This window comes from Nothoprocta perdicaria, unplaced genomic scaffold (assembly GCF_003342845.1).
Source record: "Nothoprocta perdicaria isolate Ctin4 unplaced genomic scaffold, notPer1 scaffold_1, whole genome shotgun sequence".
Classification (NCBI taxonomy): Eukaryota; Metazoa; Chordata; class Aves; order Tinamiformes; family Tinamidae; genus Nothoprocta; species Nothoprocta perdicaria.
In genome coordinates, this window is record NW_020454093.1 from 9,766,538 (window position 1) to 9,777,120 (window position 10,583).

Here is a 10,583-nt window from a genome sequence, read left to right on the forward strand (position 1 = left end):
TTTTTATTTTATTTTTTTATTTTATTTTTTTATTTTATTTTTTTATTTTATTTTTTTTATTTTATTTTTTTTATTTTATTTTATTTTTTTATTTTATTTTATTTTATTTTTTTTATTTTATTTTTTTTATTTTTATTTTTCTTGAAATATGTTTAGACTGTTTCCTGAACTGATCTGAGGAAGTATGGGGAATTAGAGGATCTGTACTGGATCTGTATCAGCTGCTGGAAAATTGTTATGATTGAATGCCTGGAAAGTGTTAGGCAAGTGTTAGGGGCACGAGCCCCATCTCTGGAAATGACTGTGAAACTGTCATGTCTTTGGTTCTCATAATTTTTGAAACCTCATCTTCTGCTGTTCAGAAGTCACATGATCACAAACTTTAAGTCTGGAAGCCTGAGACCACTCATGTTCTTTCAGATGTCCCAGGTGCCCAGCAAGTTGTTAATTTACAGTAAATTTACACCACTAAGCTGCTGCTTTCTGTGGTCATCCCTTGCGGTCTTGTGTTAAAYCCAATAGAGAAGATAGACACAACTAGTTATAGTACCTGCACTCTAATAATAGCATCTTTGATGTACCTGGTTTTATCAGACATCTACAGTGTGATTTAAAGATTCAAAATAGTGTTTTTAAAGCTTTAATGTTTTTTCAAGGGGAAAATAGTAATGAAATTCATCTCATACAGATTTCTGTGCTTCTCCCTCTAATTCCCTCTTTCCACAGAAGTTATCTAARTGCTCKGTAYACCAMATAAAGGAACAGATATTTAATAATKAGTAGRATAGGAGAATGATGTGGGGAAAGAGCTAGTCAGCTAAGACAATTTTGCTTGCTACAAGCTGTCAAAATGGGAAAAGACTTTTTTTTCAAACTGAGGAGTGCTGACTACTTTCACCTGATTTAAGCTCATTCACTTTTGAATGGTCAAGCTGTATTGGCCCCAAAAGAAATATAACATAATACTCAAAGTGGAAGAAGTCACTGATTTCAGAGGAACTAGCCAAACGCCCATTAGTATCATGGCAAGCTTTTACAAGAATGTGAACTCAGTCTCACTTGGCTAAGATACCTTCTTTCTGTTTCTTTTCTGTTTCTTTGCTTCTGTATCACTTTTTACAGCCCATCAGTCACAGAGCAAAGGTGCAAGCTACACCTCGTGAGTAAGGAGGAGGAATGTAGCAAGTTCTGCTGGTGCAATGTTTGCAATAGAAAACATAAAAGACCTTCAGCTTCAAAACTTCTAGGGAAGATTGCTGTAGCTTAGACCCTCTCCCTCCTYGCCCCTCAATGTTCCTTTTCTTATATAGTTTCTGTTTTGTCTTATTTTGTCAGGTGTGGAGACAGATGTATAAATAAGTTTTAATCTTTACTTTTTTATGTTGTGTTTGTAAATGATATTTAATCCTCATTATGAAGTGAACAGTGACTTCTGAATTGGTCATGTACCTCATTTCTTTACCTTCTTTCTCTTAGCTAACTTCTAAATTATGTCCGCCCCCCCCAAAAAAAAAAGAAAAAAAAAAAAGGAAAGAAAAGAAAAGAAGCTCAAAGCAACATACAGTAAAACCAAATCCATTTTGAGATATTAATGGCATTAAAGATATTTAAGATGGCTAATATGGGYATGTAGAGAAATATTTCTCATGATAGATCTCTTTGAAGTGGTTGCTGAACCACTTTTTTTGTTTGCTGAGTCACTTTCTGTTATTTCTCTGGACGAATGTTTTTCAGCTGTTTTGCTTTTAATATGATTTGCTAACTTTGCAATCTGTAAATTTGTACATCCAAAGTATGTCCAAAATATTTGTACATCCAAAATATTGCTGTAGATAATGGTATACAGAATACCTGTATTGCAAGAGGCAGGATGTTTCATGTAAATTGACACATTCAAGCAGTAGAATTTATTGCCCTTTTTTTTTTAAGATTTAATTTTATTTTTATTAAATGCAAAATATAGTAAAAGGTGAAAGACAGAGGCTTCAAATGCATGGAAGTTGGAAAATACACATTTTTTTGTCTCTCAGTCAAGCTATTCAAACAGTCCAGTTGCTAACACCTCATTTCCYAAGTCTTACCACCTTTAAAATCAGGAGCTCTGCTGAAGAGAAAATACTGAGTTTTTAGGGTATCAAGAATGGTATCTGACACCTCATTTACTTSCAGGGTTCTTTGCAGAAATCTAGATGCAGATTCAGTGTGCACTGCTGGGGACTAAGCAGCTGGACTAGGCTTTTTTGGTCAGAATTATTAATCCAGGTAGAGCTTGATTTTTCAGTGTGGAGCTCAAGAATGGCAGAAGCCTGAGTCACAGGTACTCTTAATGACTCAATGCCCGAGCCTATAAACTATGAAGATGCTCTATTCTGTCCCTGTTATCTAAAAGCAGACTTGCGGTTTCATTTCTAAAGAAATAAAGCTGCTAAAGCTCAGCACGGGAATACTTTTTTACATGAAGCTATCTTATAATGTATATTGCAACACAGGATTTTAACACACAAGCACGGAGTAGGAAATCGGCTGATCAAAATGCAGTCTGTAAATCTCCCCCTATGGTATTTCTTATCCATTTAAGCTTTTGCTTTGTGAGTCGAATGTAGATACCAGGGCCGTCAACACTGCCACACTTGTTGACTTTTCCAAAAGCAGTGATGCCTCTCATCACACCTTTGCATATTAACGGTCCACCTGAATCTCCCTGGGAAAAAAACAAAAAAAGACATTGAAATTTGCTAAAGCTTAAAAATTCTTCTCTTAAATCTTGTTCCAGAAGAGAAAGGAAGAAGCAGAAATGTAGACAGTAACTTGTTTTGTTTTACTCCTTAGAAGGTAAGTTTTTCTACTACTAGCCAAAAGAAAGACTTAAGTCTGATTTTTGACGTGTGTATTATGTGGACTAAATCTGGATCACTGCTGAGGAATAGTTACATAGTGTTTCTGAACAGGAACAAGATGGTAACTTTCCTCATAAAAGACAAGAAGTTTTTGGAGATGTGAACCTCCTATATAACTCAGTTAAATCAGTATTTAAATCTTGTAAAAGTGCTGACATTCTTACACAGTTATTTGGCTTGCTTGGTATGCAGTTAAAACGCTWTTTATCAGAGAAAAGAAAAGAATGTTTCAAAGCCTTCTGACATTGGAGAAGTTCTTCAGTTCTGTTCCTTGAGAATTGACCAATTATAAGTTATTTTGTAGAAATTTTTCTATTAGCATCATTTTTGTGGAGGAAGGGAGTAGCTATCTGCCATGCTTGGAGAAAAGCACAAAATCTAGTCTGTGAAGCTGAACTTAGCAGTTTGAAGCTTTAATTTCATGGCTTTGATAAACCTTTGCTAAATTCACTCATTTTCAGTAAGTTCTACGTTGAACAGAAGATAGGCCGAAGCTAGAAGACTAAAAGCTAGTGTTTTATATTCTTAGTATTCTCTAGGTGAATTCTCTAGCAGCCAGTGAATATACTTACAGAACACGTGTCCTTTCCTCCTTTCCTATCGCCAGCACATATCATATTCTCTGTTATGACCGGTTTGCCTTTGTAATGCTTCGAGTCGTTGCATATTCTTCTGTTGATGACGGTGACATTGACTTCCCTTAGTGTACTAGAGGATTTGTTCCCATAATTACGAGTTTTCCCCCATCCTGCTACTGTACAAACTGTTCCTTCTTTGGGGTCATCCTCTGAGTTTGGCAATGGAATGAGTTTCACAGCTTTAGTAATTTTTGCTCTTTTTTTAAGCTGTAGAAGATACAGAAAATAGTTATTATAGAGATAAGATTAATAGAAATTCCTGCAATATTAATCACTGGATCTTTTCCATCAAGACAGTGGAAGATTGTTACATTCCCCCTCCTCATCCCCTGCCCCACACCACCCGTTTTTTTTTTTTTTTTTTTTTTTTTTTTTTTTTTTTTAAGAAATACTTCAATTGTTTGTAGCAAGATTTGTCTAATCAATGTGATCATGATGGAAGTAGAGAAATCTGTGTCCTTTGTCCCATGAAATGTTCTGTCCTTTGTCTATGGGGTTATTTAGTCTGGAGAAGAGGAGGCCCAGGGCAGATCTTACTGCTCCCTACAGCTACCTGAAAGGAGGTTGTAGTGAGGCAGAGGTCGGTCCCTTCTCCAAAATAACTACAGATAGAACAGGAGGAAATGGCCTCAAGTTGCCCGAGGGGAGGTTCAAGTTAGACATTAGGAAGAATTTCTACACAGAAATTGTAKTCAAGCATTGGATCAGGCTACCCAGGGAAGCAGTGGGGCAATGTTCAAGAAATGTGTAGACGAGGCACTTGGGGACACGGTTTAGCAGGCATAATGATCAAGGGTTTACAGTTGGACCCGATGATCTTAAAGATCTTTTCCAACCATAATGATTCTATGAAAACCCATTCAGTCTCTGCTGAAATGTTAGCTCTAAAAGCCCACCTGTTTATCTTCTCCAGCTCTAATAAGGGTGAATTTGAGCTTTTAGCTAGAACAAAATTTTTGTATTTCTAACATTCATATGCATTACAGGCATTATAATTTGAATGCCTTCGTCCTCAAGTCACACTGGGCTAGATTTGCAGACCAGACTGTCTCACGCAGGAAAGAGCCTCCAGAAATTCCCTTGACTCATCTTCTTTCCTCATAAGGAGAAAGAAGGTGTTTTATCACAGAAGATGCATATTCCTTAAGTGAGGTCTAAGTAAATTTATACCTGCAGGAGCATTATATCATTTTCTTCTTTATTACAAGAGTAGGGTGGGTAGGGAATATATTTTGCAATCTGAAAAACTTGTTTTTCTTTCTCTCTTCCTTGTATTGAATGAGCTCCAAGAATAACTTCGCTTCTTTTCCTAAGAAGAAAGACAATATGGTTAAYAGGAGTCACTTGCTGCAAGTTTGTAATTCCTTGCTGTTGAATATGGTACTATAAGAACCAGAYGCTACAGGACCTCCTGCCTTATGCCTGAAAAGCAAAAGTAAGTGAGAAAAATGTAAAAAATTGCCACAGTTTCACAAATAGTTCAACAAATTGAGTCACTGAGTGAAGATTCGTGGTGTTCTGTTTTCACCTTTCCAGGAGCACAGACAAGGCTCAAGCGCTTGGCTCTGAACTGACCCCTTTGGGAACCGAGTGGAAAGCAGCTGCCCCCTCTTTGCTGGTGGTGGTGATCTCAGAAGGGATGTCCCTCTGCCATTTATCCTGGAAGCCCAGGATAGCTGAAAAACCCCAGAATAGCTGACAGGACCACTCAGTCAGAAGTCATTGCATCTGCACCAAATTGTGCCATTGCTTTGCACTAACACCTGATAGAGTTTTCAACACTATTTTCTGAGGCCACATGAGATGCACCTCTCTTCCTCTCTGATGTTCTGCTTCATATATTCCCTAGACCTTTCCTCCCTAAATGGTGGTAAGAGTTATGCTTCTGGGGCTTTCTAGTATAGAAACCAAGAGTCTGCCTTCTTTGGTCAAGTAAGATGCCTCTTTATATCAGACAASAGATGTGGGAAAAATGAATGAGACTGGATGGGAGGATATTCTTTGAGCAGGTGTCTAGGATGGTACTTTAAAAAATTGTCTCTTACTGCAACAAGCCAAAACCTGGAGGATTCATTTTTTTTCGTTCAGCTATTAAGCTCTAACTATTGAATGAGCATCATTAAATTGTGGGAGTTTTTGAATTTTTTTTTGCTTTTTGTTTTTTCTCTCCTAACTGAGGTCTCATATAGCATCATTCTTCGCCTTGTGTTAATATTGCAGCTTTTGAGTCCTGTGCCCTCTCTGTAGCAGGCCTGGTATGTGCCCTGTTTGGATGGTGACGGGAGGAACTGCTACATTACTCTGACATCTGTGGAGTCCAGTGACTGACTGGGTCCAAAGGGCCGTTGACGGTGCCGGTGTGAGGTCGGGCTCAGCAGCAGCTCCAGGCCCTACAAGACAACGGGTGAGTTGTGTGATGCAACCCTCCCATCTGGCCTTGCTGGAGAAACGGGTCCAGGGCCAAGCAGCTGTTTGCATCTGGAGTCAGACAGGAAGAAGAAAGGCTGACTGGCAAGCTAACATAATCCTTTTTTACATTATTATTATTGCTAGTAGATGATAGATGTTTAGAAACTGCTATCTAGAGGATCTTTCCTCCCTTATATCTGCATGCTGTCTCATTCTGCAATGAAAGCCATGTTTTTATGTAATAAAATACCATGGATTTGGTTCTGTTTTCTGAGCAGCTAGATTATCCTGACGTCTGTTTGGTCAAGTGTACTGACTGAGGAAATGGGCATAAACCCTCAACTGACTCATTTGGTGTTGCTAGTCTGTACTTGCATGCAGATAGCAGCTTTCAAGTCTCTTCAGAGACACTGCAGAGAAAGACCGTGTTAAAGTATTTCCTAATCAGCAAATCAAAGTTGCCAATATGATCTTGAAACACACTAATCAGAACATAATCATGCCCATGTTAAATGCACAAAACCACCAGGAATATTAACTCTCCTTCTTGCAGAGAGATGCCAGATACCCACTAAGGGCATCCATGAATCTAATTCAGAACTTACATTTTGCAGTGAGCAGCTGTTAACACCCAGTTTTCTTTGATCAAAGCTCCTCCACAAAGATTTTGTCCATTTTTTTCTTTAATTAGAGCCATAAATGGTTTTGAATGAGGTATCACTTCTTTACCTCCAATAATATCCACACACAAACCTGAAAATAAAAATAAGTCACAATACACACAGCATGAATACTGTAAGAAACTTAAGTCTCTTWAAAAATAATATAATTATAAAGCATATAGATACCAAAGTATGTACATACAACACAATACTAGGCTTAATACTGACTTAATACTGCTCAGCATTACTTCTGTATTCTTCAGGAAGACAAAAATTACATTAGTGGTTTTAACTTCTGACAAAAGAAAACACCAGTGTGTTATTGCTCTTGCACAGATTTCTTTTCCTGACCTTCGCTGTCATAGTTAATTTCTCAGTTTTCATTGTGACTAAGAAACACCTGATCTGCCATCAGATAAGCACTGGGCAATGTGTGTCCTGTGTGCATGCCTGCAAATGGGGCTATTTAGAATAAGTCATATTAAATGAACATGTCTTTGAGGCAATGAAGAAAGAGAAGAGAAAGAGAGAAAAGGGAGAAAGAGTAGTACATGTGAATGTCTCTGTAGAGATGGATTTCTTTTTATCTGTATGGAAAGGCCATACATTCACATACACATACAGTCAATGCAAAGAACTAATAACAAGAACTCCAAAAATAATAGTGTGTGCCTTCTTTATGCTAATGCTTTTCTGCCTAACTCTGACTCTGCACATCACCATTTGCCAGCAAAAGGATCAAAAGGGGCACTTACCTCCAGGARTTATCAGGAGAATGACAGCAAAAGAGGTGGACAAAGCAAAGAAAGGCCCCATGGTTTCTGCCTGACTTCTCCCCTGTTCACTGTTTAATATATATCTAAATGTAAAGGATGTGGGTTTTTGCCTTTCCTCTTAAGGACATTTGACATTTCTAATTCTGAAAGAACAAAACCTCTTCTACGACATAGCTCGCAGCAGAGGTGTTATTGAGCAGTTGTGTTTTTGTGGTGTGAAGATAGGATCTGTCACCTCTCCTCCAGCCCCACCAGGTCCTCCATGCAGTGTTGCTCCAGTGAGCCCTGGCGTCAGCCACCCAACCTTGCGAGTCACTGCACCTCCAATTACACAGGAGCTCTCAGCCCATGTAATTTTGGTCTTGTTGGGGYTGTCCACATAGAGATTCCGGTTTTGGAACTCTAGGATAATCTGYATGGTCTCCAGCTCCTGGAGTGTACAAGTCTCTCATCAGCCCAGTGACAGATCACCAGCCCTGGCTCACAGGCCCCGGTGTCTGTAGTTTACGCTTACATATAACCACTGACATCTGCCTGGCCAATGTAGTCAAGGGATTCTGCAGAGGGATTTAGATCATCAGCTGCTCGGGATCTATCTAGGGGACCTGAATCCCGCTCAGGACTCTGCTGACCCTCTTAGTTGGATCTGCGCTGGTTGAAATTGGAAGAAGAAAATAAATGTGGAGCTATATTTACGGATAACAGAGCCCTTTGTGACTGCTTTGACCCATCAGAGACATTGTCATCTTCAATGTGGTAACAGGTCCATGCACCCCAGGTCATCCAAACATTTAATTTTACATCTATTTTCTTGCAATTAACAGCAAATTCACTGTGTGATATCACAGAAAAATACATTAGCATAGAAATGCAAATAGATTTAGCTCACTCTAATGAGAGTTGAGTTGTTGTTTTGAGAGTCCTCAAAGCATTTCAGTGAATTTGTGTCACTTCTACAAGGCTGCATGCTTTTGATAGAAAAAATACAGTATTAGGCAGGATGCTCCAGAAACACAGGCCACATTCAGYCTGTTCGGAGCAGGAATTTGTCATTAATCTTGTCTTTTATTAGRACTTGATTTCACACAACTTTGTAAGCCAGGCACTTAACAGAAGCAACAGCTATGGAAAACTTGATTGCGTGGTGCAAAGTATTCATAACCTCTGAAAGATAAACTCCAATGTGTGGAGGAAGTTGTTAGTTGGAGGATGGAGAGTAACTTGGTGGTAAGTTATCTTGGCTCATTTATCCTAAAAGAGAAGTGTTTTCTTCTAAAAGAACTTTGCAGGAGCTTTCTGAGAGATGAAATGTGAAGGTTTCACATGTTGCTAACTAGATTATAGTTAATAAGATTCTGCGCCATACAAATAAGCATTTCAGTGCTATAATATCCTTCAACAATCTGGAGAGYTGCTGTTCTCTAATTCTTTAATAAAAATGAAAGCTGGGTATATTGGGAGGGTAACAGTTCTGATTCTTTCTAAAGATATTTATGATTAGCAGGCTTTCTAATTTCACACAAAAGTCAAGCTGTTTTTTTGTAGTGGTTTACCAGCAAAGCAAACAGAAGGTGAGCAACACAGAGGTTAGCAATACAGAAATTTATCTCCCATTGCTGTGTCTTTTTTATTTGTGGCCAATAACTAGATATTTTATTTGCATTTGAAACTTATGTGGATGGAGCGGGGGGAGGTCCCTGCACCCCCCCCCCCCCCAAAATTATTGCTAAGAAAATGTAATGCTTAGAAATTTTCTTAGGTACTTGTCTTCTAATACAAGAATTGAATGAAGGAGTGCTGAAGTTCCTGATAGATTTAATGTTGTACATATACTGACACATATTGGGGACTCAAGAGATAGGCTGGTTTTAAAGAAAATGAGCTGCAGCTGAAGTTTTACAATATAATGATGGAAAATTCAAAGGAAGGTGCTATTCATCAAAACAGCCCACCACCACTCCTTGTGGGAGACATAGACACAGAAAAACTTGTATCGTAGTTTACAGCCTCATCACTAGAAAACAGCAGCTATAACAAGCCACCTGCTTGCTCTTCCATTCACTCTCACCACAGTAATCCTGCCCTGAAGAAGTAAGTAGCCCTTGTGGGACAAGACTTTCCCAATTGCTGATTTTCCTGCCTAATATGTAAATAACATAACTTCTGTTGCATTTCGTATGGCTGCACTGCCATTACTGTGGGGCACCCTGTGCTTTCACATTCCTGGCCTCTCACAGCTGTTACCTGAAAAGACCATTTAACTGTGTGTGGAGGAGCTCTTTTCTCAAAGAAATGGGTTTTGACATCAGTACCCTGTAAGTAAGTATTTGTGAAGTATTTTATGCTATGTCAGCTTTAACTCTTCACTGAAATGGGGCACAATGTGCAAGCTGTCAAGTAAAGCAAGCTGGGTATTGTTTTTTAAAAAGGATTTATGAAATCAAGATTTTTTTCACTAACTGATCTAAGAACTTGTCTTTCTGCTTTAAGCTGTTTTGTAAACTACTGCTCTGCACTGTGCACAGTCAGATCCTGCCAGTCTTACAGGATACAGAAGATGCTGATAAAAGTGACCAGTCTGGGCTGTTAAAAATTGAATGGGACTAAGACTAATTCCTCATCTGCTTGGYGTGTCAAATTTGAGCACCAAGCACTTCTTCAGGCGAGAAATCCCCCAACAGGATGCTGAAGAGCTGGCTCAGGGTAAGAGGGACATCTACTGTTCATGTCAGGAAATAAAATTCCTGCCTCTTGGCTAAAATCATTATTTTAGTTTGCAATTATTTTTATGTATTTTGAGTAAACTAAAGAAAAGAACAGACCAAAATCAATAGCAAGATGCCTGTGCAAGCCTGATATGTTCAAACACAGTGTGGGCAGCTGGGCCAGCCTTCCTCCACCCTGAAGAGGAGGAGAACTTGTCTCTTTTTGTCTTATTTTAGGTGGAACTAATTGCAACTCCTCTGCTGCTGAAACAGGTGTGGCTTTATTCATATGGGCTGGCCTCGAGCAGCAACCAAAGCAGTATCCATCTGGTCATCTTCAGCTTTGTGAGCCTGCTCCTGTCAGTGTGCTTCTCTGCCCACCCCTGTGCTATGTCTGAACTCTTCTAGGAGGTTCGATTGCAGCACATGTAACCTGTCTTGACTGTCCATAGCCACTTTTGAAGCCATTTTTATTTCACACAAAATAGCATGAATC

The 10,583-nt window shown here is 38.9% G+C and overlaps 1 protein-coding gene and 1 long non-coding RNA gene across 2 annotated transcripts; one reads left to right on the forward strand and one right to left on the reverse strand.

Annotated features, from left to right (window-relative positions):
* Positions 1-2,422: 2,422 nt before the first annotated feature.
* Positions 2,423-6,680, reverse strand: GZMA (granzyme A). The gene is made up of 4 exons (XM_026037940.1): positions 6,550-6,680; positions 4,706-4,844; positions 3,470-3,742; positions 2,423-2,701 (listed from the first exon to the last, which is right to left on the reverse strand). Exons 1-4 carry the CDS (start codon positions 6,639-6,641, stop codon positions 2,528-2,530), a joined length of 678 nt encoding a protein of 225 aa, XP_025893725.1. The 5' UTR covers positions 6,642-6,680; the 3' UTR covers positions 2,423-2,527.
* Positions 4,744-5,207, forward strand: LOC112946176. Its single transcript, XR_003249170.1, has 2 exons — positions 4,744-4,970; positions 5,072-5,207. It is a non-coding gene; the product is annotated as an uncharacterized LOC112946176 (long non-coding RNA).
* Positions 6,681-10,583: the final 3,903 nt, after the last annotated feature.